At 45.9% G+C, this 19,087-nt stretch overlaps 1 protein-coding gene across 11 annotated transcripts in view; it reads left to right on the top strand.

The window, feature by feature from the left end:
* Window positions 1-19,087, top strand: part of FUBP3 (far upstream element binding protein 3) — a 60,355-nt gene that overhangs the window by 36,378 nt on the left and 4,890 nt on the right. For all 11 annotated transcript variants that reach the window (XM_083721485.1, XM_083721479.1, XM_083721484.1 and 8 more), the window contains 10 exons: window positions 1,673-1,835; window positions 3,006-3,104; window positions 4,659-4,763; window positions 6,000-6,102; window positions 7,258-7,358; window positions 8,998-9,139; window positions 14,648-14,808; window positions 15,854-15,927; window positions 16,588-16,664; window positions 18,415-18,486. In XM_083721485.1, the coding sequence (XP_083577611.1) occupies window positions 1,673-1,835; window positions 3,006-3,104; window positions 4,659-4,763; window positions 6,000-6,102; window positions 7,258-7,358; window positions 8,998-9,139; window positions 14,648-14,808; window positions 15,854-15,927; window positions 16,588-16,664; window positions 18,415-18,486 (1,097 nt within the window). The remainder of the gene's footprint in view (window positions 1-1,672; window positions 1,836-3,005; window positions 3,105-4,658; window positions 4,764-5,999; window positions 6,103-7,257; window positions 7,359-8,997; window positions 9,140-14,647; window positions 14,809-15,853; window positions 15,928-16,587; window positions 16,665-18,414; window positions 18,487-19,087) is intronic.

Below are 19,087 nucleotides of genomic sequence, written 5' to 3'. Positions count from 1 at the left end.
CCCTCACCCCCTGCCCCTCCCAAAGCCCCTTGCAAGAATGTTCCACCCAGCAGCCCAGCTGGGGGATGGTGGGTGGGGATTCTGCTCTCTTTCTCTTTCTCTCTCTCTCGCCCTATAGAAAAATTTAGGGTCAGTGTTTCCTCCCTCCCCCTCCCCAGGAGCTGAGCTTGCCTCTTCCCAAGCCATTTTGAGGACCACCTCCCCGCTGGGACTTGGAGCCACGAGCCTTTGGCTTTAACAGGAACCCACTTAGCCATATGGAGCTGCTCTTTCTCTCCCGCAGCCTTTGGGTAGGTGGGTTTTTTCCAAATCCATCTGTTGGGATCTTTTTTTTCTTTCCTTTTTTTCAGTTGCGTTTGGATGATTGAAAAAAGCATTGAGGTTTCCTGGATTTTCTTTTTCTTCTTCCGTAGGTGTAAGGATAAATATAACTGAGAGGTGCATGTTAGAGGGCAAAGCAGTCTGGTTGGATTTTTTGCGTATTTATTTTGTGCTGGTACTGAAGTGGGCTCCCTCTCACCTCTACCCTTCCTCCAGTATTTTTGTTTTGGAGCAAAAGGAAAACTATAAGCTATAAGATCCAGAAAAACTGATGTGCATTATGCATTTCTTGCACAGAGTACCTGGGTGGAGACTTTGTGGCTTTCTGCTTAAAGGTCTGTTTCTTCAGAGCTACGTGAGAAGAGAGAGAGCGCTTTCCTTTTGCTGCTGCAATTTATGATCACGGTGACTCACTTGAGTTTCATCCTTTTCAAAACCTGCACAAATGCAAAGGTGGAAGGATGGTGTCTTTTTCTCCTTTTGTGTGCTGCTGGGTGAGCTAGGTGTCAGTTCACCAGTGGCTAACTGGTGCCATAGGGACCAGAAGCATCAGGGACTGAACACAGGAAGCTGCCTTATACAGTGTCAGACCTTGGCTCCATCTAGCTCAGTTTTGCCTACACTGTCTGGCAGTGGCTAGAGAGGTTTGAGAGCAACGGGACTTTCCCAGCCCTGCCTGGGAATTGCCAAGCACTGAGCCTGGGATTTTCTGCATGCAAAGCAAGTGCTCTGCCACTGAGCTATGGCCCTTCTCTTATAACAAAAGGATCTTGGTCTCATGGTTCTAAATAAAGGAATGATTTTAAGCACCAAGCTTTCCTTACACTGACTCTAGCCCAGTGTTGTCTACGCTGACAGGCAGTGGTTCTCTAGCCTTTTAGGCAGGAGGTCTCTGTAGGGTTTCCTGGAGATGCTAGGGATCATACCTGGGACCTTCTGCATGCAAGGCAGATGCTCTTCCACTTGAGCTACAAGTGGACAAGGTGATGGGAGAGGTATATCGGGTAGGAAAAGCCACCGCAGTGAAAAGGAAGCATTTGAGGCGCTGGTTGGACTTTGTGAGCTCCTTCTCCGCTCTCTCCTACTCCAAAATGGGGTGCGCCTGAGAGAGGGGAATCTGATCCAAAGCAGAGAGTTGCCATCATGGCCGCTGGTTATTTTCTCCCTTCTGTATCCTGTCTTTTCTCTCTTTTTTCCTCCTCCCCTCCCCAAACTCCCTGTATTCCAGTGGTAGTCCCCACCCCTTACACCCAGCAAGATGGGGGTGTTTGCAATATAATAGCTGTTTTCCTTGAGGCTATTTCTCTCTCCCCCTCTGTTCTCTCCCTTCCACACACCCCACCCCCCAAAGACAAGCAAAGCGGCTACTGGGGCAGATTGTGGACCGCTGTCGGAATGGGCCTGGGTTCCACAACGACGTGGACGGCAACAGCACAATCCAAGAGATCCTCATTCCGGCGTCCAAAGTGGGCCTCGTCATTGGCAAAGGTGGAGAAACCATCAAGCAGCTACAGGTGGGCAGGATGCAGCTTCGGACAGATGCTAGTAGGAGGAGTCTGTGGCTACCAGCCACGCTGGCTCTATTTTCTGCCTCCGCTCTTGGAGACAGGATGCCTCTGAATACCAGTTGCTGGGAACTGCAGATAGGGAGAGTGCTATTGTGCTCATATTTCCTTGCTTGCAGGCTTCCCATAGTGGGCATCTGGTTGGCCACCGAGAGAGCAGGAGGCTGAACTAGATGCGCCTCAGACAGCACTCAATTTGTATAGAGAGGCGTCCTCGATGCATTGATGCCCTAAGCCATACATGTATTAATTCACTAAACCCGGATGGCAGTTTACGTCTGGAGTATCTCGGGGATGGCCTGAACACTTGATCACTGAGATCATCTGCAGGAGCATTGTTAATCATTCTCTGAATTAGTGAGGTTCACTTGATAAAGAGAAACCAAGCCTTTAGTGTAATTAGCCCAGTCCTGTGGGTTGCTCTGCCGATAGAGATTCAGCAGGCAGTATATACATATTTTTTATAAATAACTAAATAAGGCTGTATAGGTCAAAGCCAGCACCTTAAATTGGGTGTGCCTGTGTGTGGGTGCACCCACACGGTCCCCACACCCCACAAAGCAAGGTTAGAAGGAAGCATTCAGTTGTAGCCAGTATAAGTGTGCAGTTTATTTTGGGTTGTATGGTACCTGCAACAGTTTATGTTGGCAACCATGTTTCCACCCCTGCAGGGTTTTATATAAAATATATTGAATTCCTGCATTACAAGGGGCTGGACTAGATGACCAGTGGGGGTTCCTTCCTACTCTACAATTCTATGAATGCACCATGACCACTAGCTTTTTAATGCAAAGTAAAATTGCAATTGTCTGTGTTTGGGTGGTGGTGGTAAAGTGTGGCTTCCTTGTCTGCTTTTCCCTCTTCATTTTATGATTGCTTGCATTTCTTTTATGGAGTTATCAGGAAAGCTTGGCCAGACCAAGCCACTTAACTACATAAATGTCCATAGCTGCGGTGGTGGTGGTGGTGGTGGTGCTCCTATTGCTTATCTGTGCTTTTTAAAAATCCCCCCCCCCTTTCCTACTTTCGTAGCCTTTCTGCCTGTTTTGGCATTTCCATTTATTTTTTTGTGGCGCTTTCTCTATCTCTCCCTCCCCATCGCCATTGGTACGTCTGCAGGAACGAACGGGCGTGAAAATGATTATGATCCAAGATGGCCCTTTGCCGACTGGAGCGGATAAACCTCTCCGGATTACCGGCGATGCTTTTAAAGTACAGGTGTGTATCAAAGAGGATTTGCCGTCGTGCTGATGGAACGTTAGGAGGATTTAGAATAATGGCACAGTTGGCAGTATTTGTGAGCCACAGTCTCTCGTATTGTGTGTGTGTGTGTGTGTGTGTGTGTGTGTGTACGATGGAGGTGGGTGGGGGCATCTAAAGCCTATGGGCCAAACAGTCCTTTTCCCATCTACAACTTGCACCCCACACCCACCCTGCCTTTACATTAGTGACCCACACTAATGAACCAAAATAGTATGCAAATCCTTGCACTGCAGTGATAAAGCTGCCTCTGCATGCTTCATGAAATTGCAATAAAGAGACTGAGTGTGGCGTGCTGGAAAACTGTTTCAGGCTAGTGGTTATCTGTTGCTGGAAACACAGAGAGTGTTGCTCTTGGGCTTGGGTCCTGCTTGTAGGCTTCACAGAAGCATCTGGGTGGCCACTGTGGGAACAGGATATTGGACTAGATAGGTTTTTGGCCTGATCCAGCAGGGCTCATCTTATGTTCTTAGGTGAGGGGAGCCCTAGGTTTGGATCACTCCCCACTTCAGCCATGAAGCTCCCTGGAGAACCTTGGGCCAACCTAACCCTGATGCCTGTGTTCTGCTTCCGCTGTCAGAGGCCATATGCTGAATAGCTGGTGCCAGGGACCACAGAAGGAGAAAGTGCTGTTGCACTTATGTCCTGCTTGCAGGCTTCCAGTAGATTGGCCGACAGGATGCTCGACTAGCAGCTGGGCTCTTCTTGCATTCTTAATCCTGCCTCACATGGTTGCTTTGAGGATAATAAAAATAGGGGAACCCATATATGCAGACTTGAGAGCCTTGGGAGATTAGCAGGAGAGAAGTGTAATAGGTGTAATCTTCTTTTTGAGAAGACACCTTTGGAACTCGAATAAAGTAATGGTGTATTTTGGAAATGGAAGTGAGGTTATGGCAGGAGGTTAACTATGGATTGGTGGCCTGAAAAAGTGGTACTGAGGGAGGGCCAAATCTGAAAGCTCAGTTTCTTAAACAGTGTAAGCTTTTTGTGGTGGTTGAATATTTTTAAATTTACCTCCACAAGGTCTAGAAACAAAACTTTTGCTTTGTTCATGAAAGCTTAAGAGAGGTCAGGAAGTTAGATGCATCCCCCACCCCCGAAACCAGAGTCTGCAGGTTTGCAAGTCTGCTTGACTAGTAGGAGCAGGGCAGTGTTGTTGCGCACTGTAAATATTCAACACGGGTGGTAATGGGCTGATGCAGATGAAGCCACTGAATGAAAAGGGAGGCATATTCTGGCAAAACCAGAACAACAAAATACCAAACGAAACCCCAATCTCTAAGGGAAGGGGAAGAAACCGCATCCCAAACAGGGTCGACTGAGCATGCTCAGTAGTTATGGAGTGTTGAGCGTGTCAGAAGAGAAAAGGCGGAATGGAATACCCCTGCTTTGAGGGAAATGGTTAGCTTGTGGAGAAGCCACTCCTGTTAGGAGGCAGGGATCACATTTTATTGCCAGGGTCCCAAGAATCTGTAATCAGCTTGTTTTCCTCCTCCTGCACTTGTACAGCAAGCACGAGAGATGGTACTGGAGATCATTCGAGAGAAAGACCAGGCGGACTTCAGAGGTGTACGCAACGACTTTACTTCCAGAATGGGTGGAGGCAGCATAGAGGTATGGACATGTCTTGTATGTTACAGAATAATAGAATTGTAGAGTTGGAAGGCTCTCAAGGTGTCATCTATTCCAACACCCTGCAGTGCAGGAATCTTCTCCCTGGAGAAAAAATAGGGAGTGGGGGGATTATCATCATCATCATGTTTATTCATTCATTTGCTGAGTGTTACTTGCATAGTTTTAGGTGGCTGTGGAAATTTCACATTTATATATATATAAATGCTTCTATATTGCAGTTTCATAGAAATAAGTATCAGTGCAGTCAACAACAATTATAAAAACCACAGTAAAAATTTTAAACAACCTGTCATCAGCTAGCATATTGCAGAAAATGGTTTCTTAATTGTCAGCATAAGGCTGGTGGCCAAGACAATTTTAAAGCACCCCTTTGAAGGTTAAAATAGAAAACACTGGCTGAATTTCTTATTGGAAGACCTGATTCTGCAGGATTGGGCTGATGACACCAACTTCTGCTTTTGCGGGGTATGGGTGTGTGCAATAGAGTATAAGCAAATGCTAAGCAAAATAATGTACTGAGTCAGCCCCTTGGTGTATTCATCTTGTCCAGTGATGTCAACTTCATCCTTGTCTAGCCTTTGTCACCCTTTTGACTTCCACCCTGGATTGCCAGGGTTGAGTCTGGAGGAATATGATCCCTGAGGACCATCAGCCAGCGCCTGTGGGACAAGGAGTCATTGTCCTCCCTCCTTCTTCTGGGTTCATCATCCTGCCTTCCCAGCCCTTCAGGTTTCCAGAAATACAGAAAACAAGTTTGGGAAAGAGGCTGTGCTACATGCACAAAACAGTGTTCACAGTTTCCCCCCAGCCCAGTTCCCTCTCATCAACCCCAGCCAGCATGTCCCAATGGTCAGACAGAGAAGCTTGAAAGGGCCACATCTGACTACTAGGCTTTTAAGGTTTCCCATTTACCCATACCCAGCTTTGGATGTGGAGTGTAGGGTTCTTTCAAATCTGAGGTATAAAGTGGGGGCAAACAATGCTTAGATTTGCCCCCTTCCTGATATGGGTGTGGCTGCCTCTGGGAATTGCAGAGCTGGACTTAGCATGGGATAATTTGCTTCCTGTTGCAGAAAGTGGGAGCAATGTTTTTTCTTAAGTATGTGAACGTGTCTCTTGGCTTGGTATTCAAGCTGCCTGATGTAGCTAATGGGGCATCTGTGTGCTACCTTTCTGGGTCTGCTTCCTCTCACTGCTTTTCTTTCCTCCCGCTAGGTCTCGGTGCCTAGGTTTGCAGTGGGAATCGTAATAGGAAGAAATGGAGAGATGATAAAGAAGATTCAGAATGATGCTGGTGTTAGGATTCAATTTAAACCAGGTCTGTCTAATTTTTAGTGTATAGCCTGTAACTGGCAACCACTTTCTCTCTCCCTTCCAGGGAAGCTGTTTTATATCATTGGTTCACTCAGCTCAGATAGTGTCTGTATACTGACTGGCAACAGCTCTCCAGAGTTTTAGGCAGGGGATATTCTCGGCTGTATCTGGAAATGCTGAGAATTGAGCCTGCCACCAAGCTACGCCCCTTTCCTAAAGTTGAGAACATAGCCTTTATACAAAGTCGGTTCACTGAACTCAGTACTGCCACCACCAAATGGCAGGAGTATTGAACCCAGGGGCTTTCTGTACACAGAGCAGGTGTTGCACCCCTGAGCTTACAGTCACATCCCCATCTCATTTCGGTGCAAGGCCCATAGCCAAAGATCTGGGGAGGGGATCAGAGCACAAGGGAACGCTTGGAGGGGGGGGCACTGTAAATCAGTCCAAAGCAACAGGAGCTTAATTTACTAGTGTATGTTGCATTTTTAAATAAAAGCATCAAATAACATCACACAATAAAAATGTTAAAACAATTACAAAATTGTAAGTCAGTCTTAGAATATGTCTGGGGCAAGGGCAGGTTCTGTTCCAAGGTATCATATTTTGTTTTTTCTCCTGTGCCAGCTTGCATAGCCTTAAATTCTTCATGTGATGTGGCAGTCCTTTCCTCTGGGAGATTTTGCCCCTGAGTTTCCTGTTGCCACCATGTAAATATTGCTTCCTCAGCTATAGTCCTGGAGGCATGTTTTATCCCTTTTTGAAATTTTCTTTTTTATTTATTGGTTGGTTTTTATTGATTTGTTAACAACAAAAATGCAGACATAACAAAAAGTAACTAAAACGAAGAATTAAAAGTTAAACCCTAAAGTGTCACAGCTTTGAAGGACCAAATTACAAAGATACAACACAACTCCAAAGGGATGATAAAGTATTAACACAGATAGAGATTCCATTTACAAATAATAAAAGTAAGTTCTGTCTGTATTGAGAATGGTGGTTCTGTATAGCCTTTCATGAGCCAGATGTGCATATATTGGCGGCACTGAGTGACCATGTGGCTTGTTTAGTTCCCTTCTCATGGGAAGCTCCTTCCTCCCTGCCTTTTCCCACTTTGTATTTGTATTTAATTTAAGGTCTGTCTCCTCTTGCTCCACAGATGATGGGATTAGTCCGGAAAGAGTCGCACAGGTCATGGGCCTTCCGGATCGGTGTCAGCACGCAGCTCACATAATCAACGAACTCATTATCACTGCACAGGTAGGTGGGACATAGGAAAGTTTCAGATGCTGAGTAAGGCCACTGATCTGTCTGGATTCGTGCTTTCTACACTGACTGGCAGCAGCTCTCCAAGGTTTCAGGCAGGGGAACATTCCCATGCCATTGGGGGGGATTGAAACTGCAACCTTCCGCATTCTAAGCAGACGTTCTGCTATTTAACTGTGGCCCTAACCCTACATAAAGTTGTTTAGGGAAGTTTTAAATGTTTGATGTTTTATTCGTTTTTAATATTCTGTTGGAAGCTGCCCAGAGTGGCTGGGGAAACTCAGCCAGATGGGCAGGGTATAAATATATTATTATTATTATTATTATTATTATTATTATTATTATTATTATTATTATACTGAATCAGACAATTGGTCTATGTAGCTCAATATTATAGTTCAATATTATCCATGCTGACTGGTAGCAGTTGTCCAGAGTATTGGACTGGGCAATTCATCCCAGTCCCACCAGGAGATGATGCCAAGGATTGAAGCTGGGACCTTCCGAATTCAAAGCAAGTTCTGTACCACTGAGCTATGGCCCTTCACCTCAAAATTAAGTAAGATTCTAGTCCTCATACAGTTCTGAATAAAAGGTTGAATTGAATAAGAACTAACTTCTGCTGAGTCAGAGCACTGGTCCATCTTGCTCAGTATTGTCTACACTGACTGGCAGCAGTTCTTGGGGTTTTCAAGCAGTCACTCTAAGCCCTGCCTGGAGATGTTGGGGAGTTAACCTGAGACCTTCTACATGCAAAGCTAAGTGCTCTACCACTGAGCCATGGCCCTTCTCCTATAAGTGCTGGTAGTTACATACTTCAGTGGTGATTTTTGAGGGGGGAAATTCACCAGCTGGATGAGTTACCAGGTTGGCTGATACCACCTTTCATTCATTTGCATATATTGAAGCTGAGAAACATGGATGTTGTCATCTCTTCTGCATACTAGCAAGAGACTTTACTTTAGAGTAAATTGCCGTATTTTTCCGTGTATAGGACTCTCCCTGTTTTTTGGGGCTCCAGATTAAGAAAACACCCCTCAGCACTACCCGTATATAAGACGAACCCCGATTTTAAACCTAATATTTTGGTTAAAAAACCTAGTCTTATACACAGATAAATATGGTAATTCACACGTCCTTAAGTTGGCTGTTAACCCTGGTGAATGTTGGTGCAGTAAATTTAGTCTGAAAATCGTTTGGCAAAATACCTGTCCAAAAATTGCAACACTTGGACACTGACTTCCCATTTTCAAACCTATTTCCCTTGACTAGAAACTTGGAAAGGAGGATGACCCCACTTTCTGTCAAAAATCAAGACCACACCACAGTCACAGAAGGCCAACAAACTTGTTGCCCATTATCCAGGATGGGAGGGACTTGTAAACACAGATATTGTGGCTGAGTGTAGAATCCTTGTGGTTTCACTGGGTCTTGCTATTAAAGCAGGGGCTGCTGATGGGGGTTGTAGACCAAAACATCAGGCAGGCACCAGGTTGGCAAATTTTGATTTTAAGTGACTCAATGCATCCATTGGGCAGCAAGTCTGTTGTCTGAACATATGGCGATGCAGCAAACGGCAAGTCCCAGGAGGACCGTAAACATGTTAACAGGTGTGCTCTCTTTCTTCTTCAAGGAGCGTGATGGTTTTGGAAGCCTCACTGTGGCTCGGGGAAGAGGGCGCAGCCGCGGAGACTGGAGTGTTGGGACCCCTGGAGGCATGCATGAAATCACCTACACAGTGCCAGCGGACAAATGCGGCCTGGTCATAGGCAAAGGTAAGCAGCATGAATCATAGAATTGTAAAGTTGAAAGGAACCCAAGGGGCATCTAGTCCAAACGACTGTAGGAAGCAGAACTCAATGCATGGAAATCTTAAAACTCTGTGCTTTAAAGGTGGGAGGTAGTTCTGCATTGCCAGATATTGGAAGTTTTCCCAGTGTTCTGGTGTCAGCCTTCTTCCAGTCTTCCATCAGCATCAGAGACATGGTTGGTGGTGACATGAGAGGGAGACTTCTTGGTGGCTTATTCCATATTGTGGAGTTCCTCCCAAGAGGTCAGACTAACTCCCTCTTTGTTCTCCTTCCACTGGCAAGCTAAGATTCCCTTGCTCAGATGGACCTTTGGAAACTCAGGAGTAGGGAATGCTGATCACTGGGCTGCTGTTGGGGCAAACTGGATTTGAATTGCTGGTTTTAATCCAAACACATCCATGTGTTTGGATGTATTATAGCTCTTGTTATTAACTAGTTTCTTTTTATTACTTTGCACAGTGATACCTCTGGTTGTGGACGGGATCCATTCCAGAGCTCTGGTCGGATCCTGAGGTTTCCACAACCGGAGGGAATGCTTCTGCACATGTGCACGGCGTGGTAGAGCGCTTCTGCACATGTGCGCGCAGCAAAACACTTCCGGGTTAGCCACTTTCACAACCTGAAGTTTACGTTACCTGACGGTAACATAATCTGAGGTGCTACTGTATTTTATAATGATGTTTTTAAGTGTTGGAAGCCAAATCCCAACTTGGAAGAAATGCAGAATATAAAGGCAATCAATCAATCAATCAATCAATCAATCAATCAATAGCATCTCTTTGCCCTCTCCCAGTGGAAACTGGCCTACATGCTCAAGCTGCCTTATGGGGTTTTTCTTTAAAAACTAAACAAAAAACCCAGCCACCTGACAGAGGTGCAATGTGCAGGGCCTTTTCTGTGGTGGCCACCAGACTGAAACTCCCTTCCTTGAGTGACCTGCCTGGCTCCTTTCATGGGGTTCAGGCTCTGCTGCTTTAAGAATACATTTTTGGGACAGTACTTATTTGCTATCTTTTCGTCCTGCTTCAGAGGAGCCTCAGGTACATGAAACAGCGCCCCCCTCTTTGATAAGAATCCTGTAAAGCAAGATAGTGAGCTTCGTGGTTGGGAGGGGTTTTGAAGTAGGTCCCCTACTTGCTCTTAAGTCCAACATGGTGACTGCTTCCAGGTGACACCTAGACTTGGGCATTGAGTTTCCAGGGAAATGGAATCAGTGTCTTACATTAGCAGGCACCAAGAGTGCCTCTGTGCTCACAACGCTTTAAGACTGCGGAACATAGACTGTAAATATATCAGGTAAATGTGTTGACTAGTTGGAGCTGCCTGTTACGTTCTCTCATTTTTCCAGTCTGCAGCTCATTACACTTCTGCATCAGTTTTCAATTTTTTTGGTCTACTTTTAAATATCCTCACTATATAATCATTACTCTGGGGGTCAAGTGGCGGTAAGCCTGGTCCTCCTTTTCTAAAAGGGTAACGGTGGCGTTGAGGTCTGGGGCCAGCCTGTTCTGCAGTGGTCAAGTCTTCCTCCCTCCTGTGTGTGCCACTGCTGCAGAGACAGACAGCTGCCTCTCCGGGGCCCCATTGGATTTCCATGATAAACGCAGCAGTCTTGACAGATAGCGTGGCCAGTCCCTTCTCTTGTCAACATTGCCTTTTAGCCCCGTTTGATTAATTGCTTTACAATTTCACGTCCAGCTGTGGGGGGCCTCGCCTGCTTGGTCGCTCCCCCACCCACCCACATGCATCCGTGGTCAGGTGGAAGAATGGAAGCTCTCCTGTTGAATGGGTCTGTGCAGAAAGGCGCCATGTTCGAAGCGGGTGACCCTCGCTCGTGAACAGAGGCGAAACGTCTGGCATTGGGCAGCACAACGTCATGTCATCCCCCCTCATAATTGAGCTGCCCTTGAAGGCGCTTCCTCTGTGTGGGTTGGGAGTTGCTCAGAATGGGGATGGGAGGAAGCTAGACTTTCCCAGAGAGTTGAAACTCACCATCAGTGCCTGTGGTGCATTTTCTTATTTGCAGCAACAAATATTTCCTCCATTCAGTGTTTGTGGGTTTTTGTAGTGCTTTGGGCGGCAAGGGGGAGAACGCTACAAAACTTCTTTTTGACCAGAGGCAATGGTCAGACAAAAGTGAGTCTGTGACCAATCACTGCCTCCATTGTACCGCTTTTCTCCTCTATTGAGAGATCAGTAGTCCGTCCCCAGCTAGCTTTGCAGAATTCCTCACTCCTAGCCCATAGAAAGAATTTAATTATTTTGAAACGGAGAACCACACTCTTTTTTTCCTGTTTTCTTTTCAAAGAATCTCATACTCAAATTAACGCGGCACTGAGAGGCATAAGCAGACGTTTTATTGAGTAGCGGCTAATTATCTGTCCTCATTTCTCCTTCCTCGAAGGAAATGTCTTTGGGAGTGAGATTCCCCTTTTGAATGCCTCTGGGAGGGCAAAAGGTCCAAGGCCGATGGGTGGACTTCTCAAGGGGCAGAGGGGGGAAAAGGTGACGCTCACTTACACATTTAACATCCAAACAAGAAGCTTCCTAAAAGAAAGAGGATAATGGTGTATTTAAGTTTCATGACATCCTAACGTCATGTTTTGAAACAACGTATTTCAAATAGTGGGCTCGCTGGCGGCGTTTCATTATGAGCCGGTTTTAACTGACGGGCTGTTTTTGAGTGATGTGATGACTTAGTAAATTGAGCTGCAGGATAATGCCTTAAGTCCTCTTTTTAGCAAAGTCCCTTTGGAATTGTATTGCTTACGAATCGGCTGTGTTGGTAGTAACAAACCAAAGAGGGATCCTGAATGCAGTGGGAAGGCGGACTAACTGAAGGAGGGGCCCCCACGGAGGCAGCCTTGCCCAAAGACTCCCCCAAAACGCAAAGCTGGCAGTGCCTGTTGATCATGGGGGGGGGGGGGGGAGTTACGGTGACAATACTTGCCCCACCATTTTTAAGTTGTACATGCAGAAAAAAGCATGCATGCCCATGAAAAGGCTGTTGCTTCAACTTTTCTCCTTCACAAACTTGCATTTGTGTGTGTAATAGATGTAAATGGAAGTGTGCCAAGTAAGTCCCTCCAGTCTGTAGAATTTCCACTTCTACAACAGCCACACAGTCTCTGCTCTGCATTCATTATGAGTTGTTCCTCTAGTGTGGGAGGTCCTTTGGAACTCCCTGGCTCTTGACATTAGGCAGGCACCATCTCCCTGCAAACCTTTCCGTTTCGGCAGGCCTACCCGGAGAGGAATGATTTGGTAAAGTCTGTTCATAAATGTGTTTTTTAGACATTTTTAGAAGTTGTTAAACATCTTACTTACATTTTCTTTTCATTTTATTATTATTTTTTAATCACAGGCATGTTTGCTGCCCTGGCTTCCTTTTGGGAGTTGGGGCAGGTTATGATTGTAATAAAATAACATCTAATCTACTGCTCGAAGCCTGAATTGGTTATAGTCCAGGAAGATTTTTTTAACCATTTGCTTGATTGCAGTGCTTCTGAATACCAGTTGCTGCAAACTGTAGGATGGGGAGAGAATGTTCTTGTGCTGAAGTCTTGCTTGAGGGTTTCCTCGCTGGGGCATCTGGTTAGCCACTGTGAGAACAGGATGCTAGCCTTGGTGGGCTGCTGGCCCGATCCAGCTGTGAGGCTCTTCTTATACAATCGGTCAGATTGGATGGTTTTCTTAAGAGTTGGGAGAAGCAGCAGCCATTTCGTTCCATGCTAGGTTGAATTGCTTGCTTTGCATGGATATCAACTCAGCGTGCGTTTTTATTCCTGGTAGCTGCCAGCTTGGGAGTTGCTCCAGTTACTTGCGCTAACCCATCGGAAAGGGAGTTGGCGGAACAGAGCAAGCTGCCGCAGATGCTCAACTAATTGGTTTTGTCCGCTTGGATCGGCAGAGTGCCCTCTCCACCCTGTTGCCTTGGGTTTTGACTGGTGGCTGTATCCAGGACCAGGAGGGGTCAAGCATATCACAACTCCCCACCCCTTTTGTCTCCCTCTCTCCAAGCTGAGGCTAACCTCCCCTCTTGTGTGAAATTCCGACAGAAGAAGAATTGGCCCATTGTAGCCGCTGCCTTTGTTAAGCAAATTTCATTAAGAGACCGAGACCCTCCTCCAAGACCGTATGTGTGCTGCTGCCTTTTTCTCCTCCTGGCCCGCCAAGTCAAACCAAACTTTCATTAGTCGTGCTCCACCCTAGTACAAGCTGCTACTGTTTCACACTTGTTTTTAAAAAACAAAACAAAGGTAGCATCTTCAGAGTTTACTTCACCATCGGCAGACATCCCACAAGCTCTTCCTGAGATAACCAAAGACCTCTTCTGGGAATTTGCTGGGATAAATTGTGCTCTGGGTGCATGATTGCACTGTGAGGGAGCAGCTAATTGCACCAGTGTCTGTTCACCTGCTTATTCACCTACAAAAGGAAGCTGCAGATTAGGTCCCCTGCAGGGTTGCTCTCTTCTAACCTACCGGTTTCCTTCTAATCTGCGCTGGCTACCAATTCAGGAAGATCTCAAGCTGCTTTATGCTGAGTCAGACCACTGGTCCATCTTTCTCAGTATTGTCCACACTGGCTGGCAACAGGGAATGTCCCCAGTCCTCCCTGGAGATTTCAGTGAGGATTGAACCTGTGGCCTTCTGCATGCAAAGCAGCTGCTCTGCCACTGAGCTTTGGTCCTTCCCCTAAAAATGAACTTAAGATTCCAGTCCTCATGGTTCTGAATTAAGGGCTGGTTTAAATATGGACATAGGGAGCTACCTTACTGAATCAGACCGTTGGTCCACCTACGCCTATTGCCTGCAATGATCAGCAGCACCGTTCCATGGTTTCAGGCAGCAAACATTTCCGGCCTTACCTGGAGATTCTGGGGATTAACCCTGGCATTCTTCATGCAAGGAAGCACCTTCCTTGCATGAAGAGTGCCAGGGTGCCTTCTTTAACTTACTATCATGCCAGATTCAGGGGGGCACTAAGAGGCAAATGGGTGGCAGTGGGAGCTGGAGATGTAAATAACTATTTGAAAAGGCGTCATTGGATCGGTTTAATCAATTACGTTAGGTAAATTAAAACTAAATAGTTTTAACTGTGTTTTGAATAAATGTGCCATTAATTGTTACTGTTTTGAATTTTATTGTGTTGTTAGCTCTCTTAGTGGATTATGCAAACTGCTATTCTGAATAACGCTTTTAATAGGGGGCACTGAGGTGAGTTTATAGAACCACAGAGCAGGGTGGTGGGCCAAAAAAAGTTGGGAAAACTGGTTTATACTGGGGCATGATGGGAGTTGTAGTCCAAGATAGTTGAAGGACATGGCAGTGTGATGAGGACAGATCTAATCCATGTGGTTGGACCTTCCTCCTTCTCTTTCATGCACTCACAATAACTGCTGAATATATAAAGTAAAAGTCTGATCATGTTCCCTCTCCTTTTTCTTCCTCCCCTCTTTCTTCTTTGCAGGGGGAGAGAATATCAAGAGCATAAACCAACATTCTGGAGCCCATGTAGAGCTCCAGAGAAACCCGCCTCCCAACACCGACCCTAATGTACGGATATTCACTATTCGGGGCATCTCCCAGCAGATTGAGCTTGCGAGACATCTCATAGATGAGAAAGTTGGTGTAAGTTTCTTTCCCTTCCCCATCTACTTTCTTCTTCATTTTTTAAAATAAAAAAATATTTTGAAAATTGCAGTCCAATGAAGAACAAGACAAGCAAAACAATGTCATTGTTACAGTATACAGCTAGAAAGAAGTGATAAGTATTGAAATAATAGAATCATATAATTGTAGAGTTGAAAAAGGACCCCAAGGGCCATCTAGTCCAACCCCTTGCAAATCACCATTGAATTGATCTATAACAGGCATAGGCAAACTCCGGCCCTCCAGATGTTTTGAGACTACAATTCCCATCATCCCTGACCTCTGGTCCTGTTAGCTAGGAATGATGGGAATTTTAGTACCAAAACATATGGAGGGCCGGAGTTTGCCTATGCCTGGTCTATAAAAAACCCCACCAGGATCAAAACATCCACCGTGGTCATTCTCCTTCAGTACTTGAGGCTCTTTTTTTATTTGCAAAGGTGGTTGGCGTTTTTGCCGGATGCTGAGTCCCAGGAAATGGTTTGGGGCACCATTGTTCCCATTGTACAGATGCGGAAACTGTTCTGAGGCCTAGCGCCAGTGCTGGGGAAACCCAACAGCCCCATGCAGCACATCCTATGCATCTTGCATAAGAACTCTGGGATTAATTGCCAGCTGCAATCAGATAGGCAACTAACATCACAATGCTCAGGCGCCCATTTGAAGGCATTTTTATTTGAGAAGGCCTTACCCAGTGGGTGGCCCAATCCCTTACGTAATATTAATTGCATATATGCAGATAGGCTTTTTTACTGTTTTTCTAGAATTCATAATATAGGGATTTACTGCTCTTAGTGGTTTCAGGGAATGATTTTACTGTTTGTTTTTTTAATAAAGTGGGCTTTGCATTGCTTATCCTACTTTTATCTTGTACCCCTCTTTGAACAGCCTCTGACTGTGAAGCTGTTTATAAATCTGTAATTCTTCATTTTGAGAAGCCTTCCTCAGCACCTTAAATCTCAGGTGCAGTCTTACTAAGTCCAGACAGAGTGGTGAATAAATTACCTGTTTGTTTTTTCTCCAGGGTACTGGTCTGGGTGGTCCTGGAGGTTTTGGCCAGAGCCCCTTCAATCAGGCACCTGCTACACCTCACCAAAAGTAAGTAGTTTACTTGCCTGCTTTCCCTTCACCTTTAGGCTGCTCCCCCGCCATCAAATAGGATTGTAGGTGTGATTATCATTGAGCAGTGGTCTGCCATGATTTTACAAAAGAACAAGAAGTCTGTGCACTGCCCTGATGAACTTAATTAAAGCCTGTAATTTCGAGGCTCTGGGAGATGGGAGTTGGGGGCAGGGACTGTGGCCCTCCCAAGTGTTACTGGGATGCCTGTAGCCACATGCGGCCTTAGAAGGTCGATAAACATAGCATGGGCTTCCTTTCCCTGTCATAAATCTCATTGGTTCCTTCCATTGGATTATTGGTTGGGCAGGAGGCCGTTTTACCATTGACTTAAATCAAGTTGGGAGACTGTTAGCTCTCCTGAGTTAACTCCCACCATTCCTGGCTATTGCCCATGCTTCCTGGGGCTAATGGGAGTTGTAGTACAGCAGCATCTGGGCATGGGAAAGGTTCTAAGAAAATACTCCACTGGAACCAGCGCCTTTTTATACCAATGTGTCAGTAGTGAAACTTATCCACACCTAATCTCTTACACAGCATGGTCTGTTTCAGCACTTTTCAACAAACTTTAATCCCAACTCACCAATGTGCCTGGACTACCTTTCACTCCTCTGTTGCTAATGGCCTTGTCTTCCACAGCGGTCCTCAGGCGTTCATGACGCAGGGTTGGGGTGGCACCTATCCGACGTGGCAGCAGCCTGGGCAGCAGGTTCCAAGTAAGTGTATTGTAATTGTAGAGATTGCAGGAGGACGGGTGCAAGGATCGCCCATGTTTAAGTTGATTTGGCTCAGCTGTGGGGGACCTTTTACTCTCCATATGTCACTGGGCTACATCTCCCATTTACCATTGGCTATGCTGATGGGAGTCATGGTCCAATAGTATATGGAGGGCTACAGGTTGCCCACCCTGGGACTTGTAAAGGAAGCATGACTTCAAACATACAATATCTGGAGTTCCCTGTCATGCGGCAGCCCATTTTTCTACTAGCACTTGAGCTAAACTTTTGCTAAGCAGGTGCATATGGGAACTTGTAAAAATCACAGCCACTTCATTCCTTCCCCCACTCCCTCCGGTCATCCTGCTTGCCACACAACTCACACCAAAGCTATGGTTTAGCTTAACCCTATGTCCAGATCTAGGCTCTTGGTTTGTCTGGAGCAAGACAAACCATGAGCTCAGGTTTGCGTGTTAGGCATATCTGTAGCAGCCTATTAACTTGGGCTTCCCACTCTCCCCACCCTAATAATTCCATTGCCTTTAAGATTGAGACTGAATCGTGCTCAGAGCTCTGCTCATCAGAACTAACAACAAGTACCTGCTTCTTTCCCCTTCTGCCTCTGAGCAGAGGGGACACCTTCCCCTCCCCCAGCCCTCCCCCACATGTCCTCTAGATTTTAATTTCCCCACCTTCAGTAAATTAGGTGGGGTGAAAACACTTTGCCATGGAACACGGTGTCCCATCAACCTTGCTGCAGACTCTATGTCGTTCTCCTGGGAAGAGAATGCTTTGGTCAAGTCCTTCTTAACTGCTCTCAACACTCTTCAAGTTAGGACTTTGCTTCCCTGCACATCACTGTCCTCCTCTTCCCCCACCACACAACCACCCTTGCTACAAAAACTTCCCATTGCAACAGGATGGGGGGGGTAGTTAGGTGGTCAGAAGGTGCTATTAGTTTTTATTGCCCGCTTTCCATTAAAAATCTAGAATGCCAGCTCTTTAGAGGGAAGCCTTCTCCATAAACCCTGTTCTGGGCATGTAGTCAGGTTGCAGCTCAGCATTTGAGCTCATCATTTGCATGCAAAAGGTTCCAAGCTCAATCTCCAGGTGAGTCTAGGAAATATGCTTGTCTGAAATTCCAGAGAGCCACTGCCAGTCTGTACACAATGCTGCTCTAGATGAACCAATGGCCAGACATTAACAGCCAGCTTCCTGTGCTCCTGTTTAATTCAGCCCTTTATTCAGAACTACGGAGACTAAAACCTTGGTTTGCTTTTTTAGAGGAAGGTTCATAATTCAGTGGTTAAAGCAGATAGCTTTATGCTCTGTGAATTTGTCTAATCCCCCTTCAAAGCCATCCAAGCTGGATGCTTAGCTATGGTATAGCTTAGCATTACTAGCAAACTAGGGCAGGTTGTGGTAGAGAACGCCTGGTATTATATGCTTGGAAGAAGTACACTCTCCACCATGAGCTACTTTGGGGGCCTAATTGCCTATCATGCAGGGCTAGTGTTGTGTGTGTTGTGGTGTTATTATTTATTATTGAATTTATATACCACCCTATAGTCGGAGGTCTCAGGGTGGTTCACAGAATAAAATCAAAATATAAAACCACAAAATACATAATCAAAATAAAAACAACAACCCAATAACACCCCCCCCCAAGTGTAAGAAGCACTGTTCTCTGCACCTCCCACCCATTATTCTTTCTTCTCCTTTTCTCCTCTCTCCTTGGTGTCTTGTACAGGTCAACAGAGCCAACAGCAGAACAGCCAACCAGACTACAGCAAGGCGTGGGAGGACTATTACAAGAAACAAAGTGAGTGAAAATGAGTTGGGTTGGGGGCGGGTGTTGCAGTAATTAAGAGTGTTGAACTAGGACCTGGGAGAGACCAGGGTTCAAATACCCACTTGGCCATGAAGCTCACTAGGTGACTACGGGCCAGTCGCTACCTCTCAGCCTAGCCTTCCTTACAGGTTACAGGGACAGGTGGGCTGTTGTTATTGCTAATTTACCCACCCTTCACCCTAAGGTCCCAGGGTGGGTTACAAGAATTAAAACACAAAATTAAAAGCACTTTAAAGCACCTTGCCACTACAGAAATAAGCTGGGTTCCAAAAATATACCTCTCAAGTGTCAAAACCCAGGATGAAGAAGTACAACATTCTTGGTGGCACCCGGTCTACCTCAATGAAGGACAATGAAGGAGTGCTCCTTTGGGGGTGAAGTCAAACTGTTGGAGAGTTGCAGCTCCTTCTGTGGCTGTAGAAACCAAAACGGAAGAAAAATGTTTTGTTGCAGCTGGGGCAGATGAATGCTGGTTGTGCTGCTGCAGATGCACCATGGCGTTTCTTCTCTCTACACTCCTCCCAGTAGTCAATCCTCCTCTGGTCACTGCTACTAATGCATGACCTGACTG

Source organism: Podarcis gaigeae (assembly GCF_964106915.1).
Source record: "Podarcis gaigeae genome assembly, chromosome: Z".
NCBI lineage: Eukaryota > Metazoa > Chordata > Lepidosauria > Squamata > Lacertidae > Podarcis > Podarcis gaigeae.
The sequence above is the reverse complement of the archived record's forward strand: the minus strand, read 5'-3'. Positions and strand labels throughout refer to the sequence as shown.